This window comes from Bos grunniens, chromosome 8, assembly GCF_055505025.1.
Source record: "Bos grunniens cultivar Pamir isolate PY7600 chromosome 8, Bosgru_T2T1.0, whole genome shotgun sequence".
Classification (NCBI taxonomy): domain Eukaryota; kingdom Metazoa; phylum Chordata; class Mammalia; order Artiodactyla; family Bovidae; genus Bos; species Bos grunniens.
Window position 1 is genome coordinate 68,976,248 of NC_141172.1, and position 14,440 is coordinate 68,990,687.

Sequence of the window (14,440 nt, forward strand, 5' to 3'; positions counted from 1 at the left end):
ACATATTCTACACAATTGAGTAGGAGCTGGGCAATGATTGTTTTCTCCAAAACAGTGACAAGTGTTTGGAAAACGGCCTAAGTGCTCATCAGTGAGGGGGGAGGTACAATCTGTGGACACCCCACAAGGAACAGCCCTCACCCTCCTTCCTGCCACCTTCCCCATCCCCAGGAGCTCATCAGGGGTTCTGCCCATGCCCCACCCTGAACCCCATCCTCACGGGGGTTGCTGCTTGAGTTCACCACCTGTTAAACTCAACTCATAAGAAGCTCCCTTTACTGAGATACTTTAATAAAACCTCCGGGGAACCCTCAGCACCTTCATTTCTAAAAAGGTGGCTCTGGTGAACCCTCTGGGGCACAGAGAGCAGAGCAGATACGCTGGGAACAAGCGCATCAGTGCGGGGTGAGTTGACCACCCTCACGCTCACACTTAGAAACAAGGAAGACAAACGGACAAGAAAGCCTTCACTCTTTTTGTGTAAAATAACTGTGAGCCTGAGTCAGGCTCCACCTGCTCCTCAGGGCAGGTACATCTGGGAGGTCACGTCTCCTCACCAGGGTTCCTCTCCAGAGTGGACACACCGAGTGTGGGGACTGAGCTGTGTCCTGAGTCTGCACTCGAGAAATGAGGAGCTGGCCGGCCCTGAGCTCCTGGCAGCAATCCATGTTTCCACCAGATTCGTTTTAATTTTTCCAACTAGGAGGACCCTCTTACAGGACTTTCAAGGTCTTCCCACGTGGAGGAAACTTGGATGAGCACGATACGACTTGGTGTGACCTGGCGGATGTACAGACTCTTAAAACCCTGAGAGCCCAGGGTCTACAGCTCCCATAAAGGAATCTGCCGAATAGGACAGGCCTGACAAGTCAAATGCGGGAAAAACAATGCAGCCTGGGGGCTAAGCCTTTTCTTTCACTTTCTTGACATTTATATTTACATTTCTTTTAATACATTTTCAAAAACTTCCTTTCTTTTTACACTTTTCACATTTTCAAAAGTCCCTTTTTCATGTTTTCAAAAACTTCCATTTCTGTATTACACTGCCACTGCAGCCCAGCTGTTACAAAAATAATCTGTATGAAGTATTCATCATCTATCTTTTAACAACACAACTGCCGCAAATGAAAAGCTGTCATGGTTTTGAATGCTAGAACTTTATTTAAGCAGGAACAGTGGAGATCTGTATAGAGAACCCCGCAAGCGACACAACCGGGGCGGGGGTGGGGGCTATCTCTCCCTACTGAAGGAGGGAGGTGCACCGTTCTGGACGTGGGAGGGGCTAGGGGCCGGTCAGGGACATGATCTCCTGGATCCCCAGGCGCAGCTTCGGCCGATGCGGCGGGTTGCTGATGCTGATCTCACGCTGGATCTCCGTGTGACAGGGCAGACATGATGACGCCGCTCTTCACGTTGGCTCGGCAAGCAGCCACCTACCAGGCCGGCATCCCGACCCAGAGCTGGGTACGGGAGACAGGAGGCAGGAGGTTATGCGTGGCTGTGGAGGGACTGATGCACCGGCCGCAGGTGCGGGCGCGGGTGTGGGTGGAGGTGAGGGGGCGCATACACACCTCCAGCCAGACCACAACAGTTGGCCCGTCCCACTGTGCGAAGGCACACCTTGTCTCCCGGCTTCCTCCAGCAACTCATGCCTACAAGTAAGGAAACATTCAAAATTCAAGAATCACTACTACACACGGGTATAAAACAAGTTAACCTAAGTATTTATTCTCTTTATAAATTTGCAAAAGTGAAATAGTATGCATCTCATCATTTTCCTTTAATCTTCTAAACCATCTACTTAATAAAAGTTCAGACATATTACAAAGAACACCTGAGTCATGAAATGCTGAATGAGTCCCCGCAATTCCTTATAGAATCACCTCCTTCCCGATGAAAGAGTTATCGCCAACCTTAAAGGATTCAGAAGTCTGCACATCCAAGGGAGGAGGGTAGTCAAGGAAAAACATCCACTCTTCCCTTTCTAAACAGTGAGGACAGATACGTAGAAGAGGAAACCACACCGGGGTCTGAGCAGAGGAACCTGTCCCTGAGAGAGCTTCAGGGATGCACAGCATTTCACAACAGACACACAAAGAGCAGCGCAGACTTTCAACACAGAACACTCTAACACAGCAAGCAAGGAGAGGGCTGGATGGGGGCTGTTTCTATCCTGCACTGCTGTTCAGCTAATTAGCCATGTGCTAAATTAAGATACTGGTCATTCTTTTTTGACTAGGCCGCTGTGTGGCTTGCGGGACCCTAGTTCTCCAACCAGGGATCAAACCCCAGGCCCCATGTAGTGGAAGTGCAGAGTCCTAGCTATTGCACTGCTAGGGAATTCCCTAAAGATACACAGTGGCTTTTCAATACACTCAAATGGCGTTAGACTTTACTTAAGATTGTGAAGTCTATGTATGGTTAAAGCTCGAACTGTTTCACATCAAATTTCAAGTAACTGTTCCTTTAAGTCAACCTTAGGTTTCCTAGAATAGTAAATATTCTATTTTCTAGGAATAATTATACCAGAAAACACAACAGGTATCTTAATAGCTCAAGAAGTGAAAGTGAAAGTGAATTCACTCAGTCGTGCCCAACTTTTTGCAACCCCATGGACTGTAGCCTAGCAGGCTCCTCCACCCATGGAATTTTCCAGGCAAGAGTACTAGAGTGGGTTAGTTACCATTTCCTTCTCCAGGGGATCTTGGATCTCCCAGGGATCAAACCCAGGTTTGCCACATTGGTAAAGGCAGATGCTTTACCGTCTGAGCTACCAGGGAAGCCCCTTAATAGCTCAGGGAGAGTTTTTAAAAAAGGCAAACTTTTTAAATTCCCATATCCCAGGGGAACAAGGCATGTATCACGTGCCTGGAGTTCGCGTCCCAACCACAAGCACCATCCAGAAGCAAATGGAAGACTCGCTTGGCTTCTGCTGGGGTTTATTTCCTTCCTCGGCTATAAGATATTGCATCACTCTGCTGTCACCGGCTCTCTCTCAGCTGAAACCTAGCTTTATAGAGACAGCTTCAGAGACGAGCCTGGGGGGCTGCCTGCTCTGTGGAACACTGTGATGACCCTGCTCGGGCCACCCTGCGGGGCTACTTAGCACAGACCTCCTCTGCCCCCTTGAGGGTCAAATTCGTGACCCCTGTTTTACAATTCGTTAAAACACTTGCTTAGCAGTAAACTGACGTGGCATGCTTCCTTGCCTTAAAATTAGAGCCACAGGAGAAAGATATTCGGAAATACGGTGAATTCTATGGGGAACAGACACGCCCAAGAGAAAGCCACACCATCTGTGGATGACAACGGGCACTTTAAAGCAGGACATGAGCACCACGGTCAAGCTGTCTTTCCTAACAAGATGGCTGTGTGAGCTTCTTCCCATCAAATGCTACACACGTGGCACCACCCAGACAACAGGTGTGGCCTTGTTTTCCGAGACTGACCGTCCGCACAGCCCAGCACCTCCTACGAGGGTTCGCTGGGCTCCCCTTCACCAACACCATGTCCCACTTCTGCAGCGCTGCTCAGCTCAGAGCCTGGAGCTGGGGATGAGCCCCACGGGGAGGCTTCAGGGCACACACAGCTCAGCACACCTGCTGACTCGGCTTCCCCTGCGAGCTGGCGCGTGACAATGTCCACCAAGGGGAAGAGGAAAGACAGCATTTAGAGCAGGAGGTACGTGATGCCTGAGGGGAGTCCCCACACACCCAGGACACTGCAGTGACCAACAGGGATGCGGACGGTCCCGCGGCCTCGGCCTCCCCTCCTCACGGAACGCGTCCAGCACCTGGTGACCCCGCAGTGCTCTCTCTGGGAGTTTCCACGCAACGTGAAAATCTGAGATTCACCAACCCTCAAAAATGCTCTGAAAGTGGATGCATTGGCTGCGTACATTTAGCAATTAAAAATACTTTTGAGACAAATTGGGGCTTAATAGAAAGAAAATAGTTTTGAGAAACAAACTGATTTTCACATCTATAATGCCATAAATGTTAAACAATATATCAAGTGATATTTTTTCTGGAATACTAAAACATTTTTTCACGTTTTATAGATAAGGCATTTTCCCTGAGTCGGTGACAGAACTGAGATTACCCACTGTGGTCAGAAAATCCTCGTACTTTGAATTGTTCTCTATGAAGCCACCAGAACATCCTAGAGTTTGCCACACGTAGCAACAGAGCAAAGAACAACCCACTTGTGCATGTGCACACACACACACACACAGAGTTAGACATCCACCTTAACACCAGATCCAGAGAAACCTGCCTACCAGAAAACACACACATGCACACACAGACCCCTAGACACAGGCACCGAATCCACTGAGATTCCTTTAAAATTATCCTTCCATCACTTTCAATAGGCACAGAGCTCCTGAAACTGACGACGAGGCGCACAGGCTCCTTACTTAAGGGCGTCCCTCATGTCCTCGTGGCTGGCCGTGCACAGCACCCCGTCTGCAGCCAGTCCAGCCGAAGGGACTGCAGAGAGGTGGGGGTCGAGGTTTCACATTTGATGGTGGTCTTGTCATCTCGTACCTCTTCCTGTAAAGCTGGCAGCTGAGGGAATGAGGTAAGTGTAAAACTGAGTAACAATAGACTGTGTCGAATATGTGAATCTGGAGCTCTGTGAATCTGGAGGTCTCAGGAGAGACTGGCAGCTAGCTGGTCACGTGGAGTAGCTGTCCCCATGACAGCATTTCTGTCATCGAATGTGCCGGTGCTGCTCTAGTGTGACCACCCCGCCCCTCCCCCCAGGTGGCAGGGACCCCCACGTGACAGCCCCCAGGCTCGCTCTCTCCGGCTCATCCACCCTCTAAAAGTTTCCCCAGACCCTCAGTAGCAGTGGGCGCTGCTGCGAGTGTGAGTGTGTGTGTCCTCGTGCCCCATGTGATGTTGCATGACTAACCGCAGTCTGTGTTTGCACACTTCCTCCCGCGCTCATGGGACCATGCAGCATGGCGGGAACGCAGAGGCTGGATTCTGCTACAGTCAGGACTTACTCCTGCTGAGCTTCGGGGTGAGTACAGGCCGGCCTGGTCCCGCAGGGGCATGGAGGCCACACCCTAGGAGTGGAGGGTCAGCGGGTCTCCAGAGGTCAGCCCGGGAGAGCCCTCAGCAGCAGAGAACATGACCTTGGCACCTGGCTGCCGCCGGAGTAGTCAGAGCACGGCCTGAGTCTCCCTCCCTTCCCGGCACATGGGTGTCCCTCCCACAGCGGCAGTGCTGCTGGCCACGCCCTGTGTGTACGTTCTCAGAGGGAACAGGGCCCAGAGCATCAGGGTTCACGAGGCTGCCCTGCCCTGGGCCTCTCTGTCTGGAGGCCAGTGTTTAACACTGAAGTGCACCGGCATCTAGGGGGTCGGCCGCCACTGAGGGGCCACCGTCCCTTGCAGGTGCTGCTCTGGGTGGTCCTCTGGTGGGTCCGGCCCGGGAGGCCAGCCCTGCTCGAGCCGCTCTGAGAGCAGGAGGCTGTCTGCTCTGTCCTGTTCACGGCTCAGCTGGAAGGCTGGATTGGGTTTTAAGTTTTTTTTACCAGCAGTTTTTAGCTATATGTCAGAATAAAGTCAGCCACAGAGTTCTCTCCTTGATCTGCTTGGTCCTTCGTGTTTCTCTGGATTCTCAAAGCAGCTGAAGCCCAGAATGGGCTGGGGGGGTGTCTGAAGGGGCAGGGACTCAGGCACCAGTCGCCGTCCCAGGACTGACTCGTCTGTTTGTTTCCAGTTTACCTGCACTAATTCTGCAGGTGATTATACAGCGTCCAGAATACAACAAAAGACTACATTTTAAACTCAATGCAATCTTTAATCTGTTAATACTTGTTATATGGACCCTAAGATATTTTATTACCGAGTTTTTAATTAGTGAAAAATTCATGAATACCATAGAGAAAATATTTTAAAATTTAATGTTTCTTTTATTTATGTAAACTTATGACTTCATTTATCTACTTACTTTTTCTTGTATATCTGGGCTATGAATCTCCTTTCAGATCAGTTCATGTTCTGATACCTGATTTTAGTCTTTCAAATGTATGTACTGTAATGCTTGTCTGTATAAATCCTATGAACAAATATAGGGCTTTTATAAATGATGCATTTATTGTAATTATTCTTGTTTAATTTTTAAATGTTAAACCATGAGAGAAGGGGTTTTACTGCGATTGTAAAATCATCATGACACGGTGTGCATTATCCTTCCAGAATGTAACCAAGCTGTCCAACAATCACTCTGAAATGAGCAAACTTAATTTCAACCAATTGTTGTATTTTAACGACTGACCTAAACTGTACTTTTTTTCTAGGAGGAAATGCTTTTTGTCTGCAGTGTGAAGCGATTTAAAAGTACTGGGTGTTAAATGTGAGCTTCTAATGAAATTTGGGCTGAAAGGATGACTAGAAGACGACTATGAAAATCTCTCCGGTAACCTAGTCTCTGTGGCCCTGGATCCCTCGCCTCCGGTGAGACTCTTCGAGGATCAACCGCGGTGCCCTGCACCCGCTGTGGAGCCATCGAGCTGAACAGTGAGGGCGCCACATCCCGGACAGACAGACAGCATAGTGCAACTCTGACAAAGGCCTTATTTTTCTTATGTAAATCATCTTTTTACATCTGTTTGTAAACATGTTTAAAGAATGGACCTAGGCGTACATTTTTAGATTTTGATGACATAGCCATTTTGAATAGTATAAGTAGCAAATGTAACTTTTACTTTTTCAGCAGCACATTAAAAAAGCTAGTAAGAGATGCGTTCAGATCATGGTGCCTTATGCAGCTGATATCTCGGTAGACAGAGACAGCATGTCTCTCTACATGTGGGTTCTGCCTTTAATTTCCTTGTACAATTCATTGTTACCATTCTGTTTTTCTATTAATCTTTTGTGATCTTCCTGAATATGTGACAAAGTATGTACAGTCTACTTTTGAACTATTTTTATCACAGTATTATTTATTGCTTTCTTTCAATAAAGTCAGAGCTTCCCTGGTGGCTCAGAGGATAAAGCGTCTGCCTGCAATGCCGGAGACCCGTGTTCGATCCCTGGGTTGGGAAGATCCCCTGGAGAAGGAAATGGCAACCCACTCCAGCATTCTTGCCTGGAGAATCCCATGGACAGAGGAGCCTGGCGGGCTACAGTCCACGGGGTCGCAAAGAGTCGGACACGACTGAGCGACTTCACTGCACTCACTGCTTCAATAAAGTACTGGAGCAAAATTTCCCACTGCCAGTAAAGAGTGACGAGGGTAAGCTGTACTCTCAATGAGAACAGACCAGAGCTGGTAATGGGAGCCCGTGTCATCACACGGACTTTCTGTTAAGAGAAACGGATGGATACAATGGAAAGGCTAGAAGGCAGAAGTATAGGTGTCCCCAAAGGACGACCTACTAGGTGTTCGTACCCTTGGCTCCGGAGACAAGAGGCTTCATCACTTCAGCATCTTCGGGGACAAGGCCCCTCTGCTGCTGAGGCGTGGGCAGCGGGCCGAGGGTGGGAACAAAGAGCAGGTGTCAAGGCTCACCGTGGATCCCAGGGCGGGGTGGCCGAGGGCAACCCTGACGCGGACCCGAATGATGCACTAGGGAGTGTGCGTGTGCATGCTTGTGTGTGGGAGCTTTTGATCTTATTTTAGTCAAGTCTTTATTATTCATATATCCATAGAGACAAGAATGTAGCAAAGGGAGGTGGGAAGGAGATTCAAGAGGGAGGGGACATTTGAACACCTATGGCTAATTCATGTTGATGTATGGCAGAAATCAAATCTATATTGCACAGAATTATGTTTCAGAAAAAAAGAACATAGCAAGGTGGTCAGGAAAGTATGAAAAAAAGATTTCTCATATTTATAATCACAACTCTGCGTACATCTGGGAGCAGGCTGCCCACCATCATCACACCTTCCCGCCAGCATCAGACGTTTACCCCAAGCATCAGGCCATAGTCCAGCATCAGACCCTCCCCAAGCATCAGACTCTCCCCAAGCATCAGGCCCTCCCCAGCATCAGGCCCTCCTCCAGCATCAGGCCCTAGTCCAGGATCAGGACCTCCCCCAGCATCAGGCCTCAGTCCAGCATCAGGGCCTCCCCCAGAATCAGACCCTAGTCCAGCATCAGATGTTCCTGCCCCAGCATCAGGGCCCTCCTCCAGCATCAGGTCCTCCCCCAGCATCAGGCCCTCCCCCAGCATCAGGCCCTCCTCCAGCATCAGACCCTCCCCAAGCATCAGGCCCTCCCCCAGCATCACGCCCTCCCCCAGCATCAGGCCCTAGTCCAGGATCAGGACCTCCCCCAGCATCAGGCCCTCCCCCAGCATCAGGCCCTAGTCCAGCATCAGGCCGTCCTCCAGCATCAGGCCCTAGTCCAGCATCAGGCCCTCCTCCAGCATCAGGCGTGGCAGCCCCACTTGTCTGACACTCCTGAGCACACTTAGGCAGCCCCAGAGCAGCAGGACAATAGCTCTTGCAGGAGGTGCATCTTTAGCAATCACCTGCGGAGCAGCAGTAGCAGCTGGGGTCTGTTTCAGGCCGAGGAGAGGCAAAGAAAAGGCACTTTGTGCCGAGGCAGCAGTGGGTGTGGGCACGTTTCAAAGCTCTGCTTCCTCCCCGAGGGGGCTTTGCTCTCCAGCTCTCTCACGTGGTCACTCGAGGGCCCCAGGGCTGTGTCCTTCCAGATTCACGGTCTCCTTAATATCTCAAGCCCAAGTCCTGAGTTGCATCCCAGTCTGGTGTGGCAGAGGGCTGGGAACACACAAGCTCAAGGGCTGAAAGGATCCCAGGGGAACAGTCGGGCCCCAGTGGGTGGCAGAGCAGGGGATGAGGGTGGCCGCCCACAGAGGGCCCCGCAGCAGCACTGGAAGGAGAGCAGGGGTGCCTTAGCTCACTCGGGGACATTGCCCGGCCTCAGCGCCCAGATGTTACTGCCAGCAGCTCTGGGGATGCAGAAAGCCCGGCGAGTGACACCACTCCACTCGGGCTGTGTGAGTGGGCACTGCCTACCATGGCCTCAGTTTTCATTCCGGTTCCAACTGTCCCTCCAAGGGCTCCTCTTCCGAATGGCACATTTTCTTGATGTGGGTGAACGCATCCCTGCTTGTTTCTGTCAGCACTGTTGTCGGTCATCGTGTGTTTTCCTCTTTACAATCTGTGCTTGCTGCTCTTCCAGTTTAACTTAGGAGCAGCCCTTATTTTCTGCATTTCCTAGTTGTCAGCGTTCACTGGGGCTTTCCAGGTGGTTCTAGCGGTAAAGATCCTGCCTGCCACTGCAAGAGATAACGAGAGATGTGGGTTCGATCCCCCTGGAGGAGGGCATGGCAACCCACTCCAGTCTTCTTGCCTGGAGAATCCCATGGACAGAGGAGCTAGTGGGCTACAGTCCCTGGGGTCACAGAGAGTCAGACACGACTGAAGCAGTTCAGCACACACTCAGGTTTTAGTTCAGTCGCTCAGTTGTGTCCGACTCTTTGCCACTCCGCGGACTGCAGCACTCCAGGCTTTCCTGTAATTCACTATCTCCTGGAGTTTGCTCAAACTCATGTCCATCCAATCAGCGATGCCATAGAACCATCTCATTCCTGTTGCATCCACCAGAGAGGTGGCTGGGGCTCGGCAAAGTGCATGGTCCCACTGCATGGGTGTGAACCTGCCCTCACCACTCCCTAACCGCATGACCATCACTGTCTCCTCCTCTGTAAATCGGGAGGTGGCAGCACCTGTTTGGTAAGGGGCACACACAGCATCTGGTATATAATCAATGCACCATCCATCTCAGCGTTACATTTAGTAATAATAAGGATAGCATTTAATAATCTGCTCCTTTTTCTCTCTTCTCACTTAACTGCACTCCAGACCACATCTGTTTTACTTACCCTTATAAATCCCACACCCAACACAAACAAGACACTCAACAAATCTCTGGCTGAAGAGGCAGGAACATATCCTGTCCTTAAGGAGATGAAGCCGAGTGAGATGGGGGCCTGATGATAACACTGTGTGATGAGGAGACGCCAGGAGGACCTGCGTGGCTGTGGGATGGAGTAGGGGGCATGGGCAGAACCCGTGATGAGCTCCTGGGGATGGGGAAAGTGGCAGGAAGGAGAGGTGCTGTTCCTTGTGGGGTGTCCACAGATTTTACCTCACCCCTCACTGATGAGCACTTAGGCCATTTCCAAACACTTGTCACTGTTCTGGAGGAAACAATCATTGCCCAGCTCCTACTCATTCGTAGAGTATGTTTCTAGCACTGCAGTATAAACATCTGCAATATTCATTCCATGCTCTGTTCATCCACCCATCTGGCCAGCCATCTGTTCATCCATCCATCCACTCACTAATCCATCCATCCTTTAACTCTTAATTCTTCCATCCATCCACACATCCGTTCATCAACTGATCCGATCATCTCGGACCCTAAAGAAGACAGATGCCTCGTCTGCTCCTCCCAGGAGGACACCCAGCGTGAGTGACAGGGGCCTCATGGGGACAGCGGGAGAGACACAGAAGGGACATGCATGCAGACCCTCCTCCCTCTGAACGGTGAAGCACCCACCTGGTCCTAGCACCTCCTTGCCGGGGTGTCCAGGCCGGCCCTTCTCCTTCTTGCCAAACAAACGGCCGATGGAGGACTTGATGCCCTTCTTCTTTGGGGCTTTCTGCAGCAAGTCCTGGCCGCTGCTGCTGCTGCTGCTGGGGTTGCCCCCGGGGCCGTCCTGAGAGCCTGTCGAGCTTTGGGGAGAGAAAACAACCTTTAACCGGCACCCTTGTGCAAACACACACCCCTCCACAAGACCTACTGATAGAACTGGCCACCCAGCAACACCCGCGCCTCAACCTCGCAGCAGACAGTGGAGTCTCCTTCACCAACCACACTCCACACGAGCAATGCAGGCTTCCGGCCACAAACAATGGCCCCGGGAAGCTGAGATTCTCTGCCTGGAGCTCTCCCCTGAGGAGGGCTTCACTCCAGACGAGCTGGTGCAGAGGGCTCTCCAACCCTCCCTCAGGGTCGCTGCTCGGCAGGTGATGACCCTCCCAGAGAAGGCGAGCTCCCCTGCTCTGGGCAGTTCCCCCCGCTTCCCGCAGGGTGACCGTCCCCGGCCGTGGCAGGAGAGTGACGGTCACTGTGCAGGGCTGCTGGTCAGGTGACCACACGTGCCCTCCATCGAGTGCTGCCTGGCTCACAACGGGAGCTCAGCAGGTGGGGGTCTGAATGAGGACAGGGTCAGTCACAGGAGGTGACAGACAGTCTCCTGAGAGGAGACCCCTGAGAAAAAGGGAGGGACCCTCAAGAGCAAATCCAAGAGGCACGGAGCCGTAACCATCAGGAATGCACCCAGGCCGGGCAGAGCTCTAGCAAGAGCAGGAAGAAATCTCCCACAGGAGTCAATACGTAGAGACGGATGTTTTCTAAAATCACTGAGGTCACTGAGCTCTTCTACCCCAGCACCTGAAGTTCACCACTAAACACAGGCACTGAATCCAGTGGGATTCCTTTACAATCATCCCTGCAACTCTTTGAAGACAAGAGGCGCAGGGCTCCTGAGACTGACGACGAGGCGCGCAGGCCCCTTACTTGTGGGCGTCCCTGATGTCCTCGTAGCTGGCTCTGTGCGGTGACCCCCTGTCCAGCCGGTCTAGCCGAAGGAACCGCAGCAAGGCGGGGGTCGAGGCTTCACATTTGATGGTGGTCTTGTCATCTTCTACCTCTTCCGGTAAAGGTGGCAGCTGAGGGAGTGAGGTAAGTGTGAAACTGGCTAATGATAGACTGTGTCGAAAAAGGCAATCACACAGGCTTTACATTATAACCAGAAACTTATTTGAAAACATAGTAGCGATGCTATCCGCCAAGTACAAAAAAATGTGTTGTTCTAGCTTAATGCCATCTTAAAGGACTGTCTTGTTCAAGAGAAGCGGGGCCATGGGGCAGCGAGAACACCCTACTGAGTGCACAGATCCTGGCCTGGAGCCTCCCTGCAGCCTGGCTCCACTCTCCCTTGAATCCAGCGACCAGATGGCCCTGCCAGGCAGGACAGCGGAGCCACGCCAGCACCGTAAACCCTGTATGGCATGAACTGCCCTGATGAAAGGACTGTGTTCATCGCCAGATGCTGCTCAGGAGCATCACTAGCAAGAGTAAGAAACCTCTCAGCAAAGCCGTCCAGACCTTTCTGTTTGAAGGAGAAAAGGAAACAGCTTGTACCACCACCCAAGATCATGTTTAGTGATGATGCAGGTCACTGAACCTATGACAACAAGTGAAGTATAGAAAAGGTACCTAACCCCTGCATGCGAACACCACGTGTCTGGCTCGTCTTTCTCAGAAACATACAGACTGGGGGCTACACACTGAAGTGCTTACACGCAGTTTGAGTGTAATTTGCTCACTGTGGTTTACATAAAGTAAACTGCTGCTGCTAAGTCACTTCAGTCGTGTCCGACTCTGTGGGACCCCATAGACGGCAGCCCACCAGGCTCCCCCGTCCCTGGGATTCTCCAGGCAAGAACATTGGAGTGGGTTGCCATTTCCTCATCCAATGCATGAAAGTGAAAAGTGAAAGTGAAGTCGCTCAGTCGTGTCCGGCTCGTAGCGACCCCATGGACTGCAGCCTACCAGGCTCCTCCGTCCTAGGTCTTCACTAAGAACTGATTTGTTTCAACCTAGAGGGGTGGGATGGGGAGGGAGACGGGAGGGAGGTTCAAAAGGGAAGGGATGTATGTGTACCTATGGATGGTTCATGTTGAGGTTTGACAGAAAACAATAAAGTTCTGTAAAGCAATTATCCTTCAATTAAAAAATAAACTAATTAAAAAAAAATGATCTCGCCTGGACTCCCAGCTTTTCCGCTGGTCCTGGGTCTGAAGACAGGAAACACAGTGGTGGCAACAGTGTGGGGAACAGATTAACCCCTTCGGGGTCCAGACAGGTCTCACTATACATTTGCTACTGGGTGTGCGAGCCTGGGCACGGTGCCCGGCCTCTCTAAGCCTTAGTGTCCATGTCTGCTGAATGGGGATAACAGCAGCCTGGACCTCACCTGGGTGTCTACGGGATTAGATGACAGACTCGGAAAGCATCTGACACGGTGCCTGGCGCACAGAGTCTCCTGCACACTGCTACCCACCATCATTAAATTGGCTTCCTCCAAATCTAACATCTATGGCTCTGAGTCAGTCATTTGTTTTAAAAAAACTCTAAGCGGAGATTCCATGGTAGTCCAGACATTAGGACTTGGCACTTTCACTGCCGGAACACCGGTCTGATCCCTGGTTGGGGAACTAAGATCCCATAAGCTGTGCAGCATGGCCAAAAAAATAAGTAAAGAAAATTTTAAAAATAATAAATAATACTATGTCTACTATAAATAAGCATGAGATGATTAGAAGGCAAACAAGTGGGATATAGGCAAACTGTTACAATCGTCCCAACGAATGACCTATTTCCAACAGAACCATCAACATATTTTAAGTGGTGGGTGAGTTTCATTACTTCCATTAAAATGTCAGTTCTTCACCAGTACATAACCACACAGTGTTCATTCACATAAAATGATAAGGACTCTCTAATACTTCACAGAGAAACAAAGGCATGCTAAATTACTAAATAGTTTACCTTTCAACAATGCTTCCTTAAATCACTAGGCTGATAGATGCATGCAAAGAAAGGAAGAGAAACCAGATGTATTGTGACTTTGAAGCTAAAACTTCAAGAATCGGCATAGACAAACACAGTATAGCCAAAACGATGGCAAACATAGAAGTGAGATGAAGATTTAGACAACGTGTAACTAGAAACAGAACATTTTTTTTGACCACAGAAGTGAAATAAGCTATTCAAGATTTACTAGAGAAACACTATAAATTATTACTCAGGAAGATACAGTTCTATTACAACATCATGATTTATTAAAGCACAGCATTCTCTACAATAAAGGGCCTTAACAGTTGTCTATTCTCAGCCAAACTTCTCTATAAGTTAGTTTCTCTTAATAAAAAAGATGTTATACTTTAAAATAGTGATTTAACTGATGAGGAAGTTACCATAATACCTATTTTAACACTGAACAAATCTAACCACCTATTGGATATTAATGTAAAATGCTTACCTAGAATTTGATGTAAAATTTCTCAAAATAAATTTATTAAAGTAGGTTCCCTGTGAAAATATGTAAGAATGGAAGCTAGCATAATAGCAGGTGCAGTCTTTACATTTTATTCACCATAGAAGATAGTTTTTTAAAGAGTCTAGTAGAAACATTAACTGTGCAAAAGCTGATGAGATTTATAGCCTTAAATACAAGCACCAAAATAGAAAGGATATTGTGTCAAAAGTCCATTAATTCTACACTTAAGAAGATCATTTCTATAGGTAAGGATAATCTCATTTATGAATTACACATGATATGTAGTTGAGGATCCATCTACATTATGCTTGTAAATGCATA

The 14,440-nt window shown here is 49.6% G+C and overlaps 1 protein-coding gene and 2 long non-coding RNA genes across 4 annotated transcripts in view; 1 reads left to right on the forward strand and 2 right to left on the reverse strand.

Moving 5' to 3' along the window:
* Window positions 1-1,138: 1,138 nt before the first annotated feature.
* On the reverse strand, window positions 1,139-2,290 carry LOC147367333 (uncharacterized). The gene is made up of 2 exons (XR_015170040.1): window positions 1,572-2,290; window positions 1,139-1,460 (listed from the first exon to the last, which is right to left on the reverse strand). It is a non-coding gene; the product is annotated as an uncharacterized LOC147367333 (long non-coding RNA).
* A 2,650-nt stretch (window positions 2,291-4,940) lies between these two features.
* LOC147367334 (uncharacterized) lies at window positions 4,941-6,389 on the forward strand. Its single transcript, XR_015170043.1, has 2 exons — window positions 4,941-5,028; window positions 6,313-6,389. It is a non-coding gene; the product is annotated as an uncharacterized LOC147367334 (long non-coding RNA).
* Window positions 6,390-7,825: 1,436 nt separating this feature from the next.
* LOC147367335 (liprin-alpha-1-like) overlaps window positions 7,826-14,440 on the reverse strand; it is a 39,673-nt gene continuing 33,058 nt past the window's right edge. For both annotated transcript variants that reach the window (XM_086416284.1, XM_086416285.1), the window contains 3 exons: window positions 11,572-11,723; window positions 10,549-10,724; window positions 7,826-9,262 (listed from right to left, as the gene is read on the reverse strand). In XM_086416284.1, coding sequence (XP_086272410.1) covers window positions 9,201-9,262; window positions 10,549-10,724; window positions 11,572-11,723 — 390 coding nt within the window. In that variant the 3' untranslated portion in view covers window positions 7,826-9,200. The remainder of the gene's footprint in view (window positions 9,263-10,548; window positions 10,725-11,571; window positions 11,724-14,440) is intronic.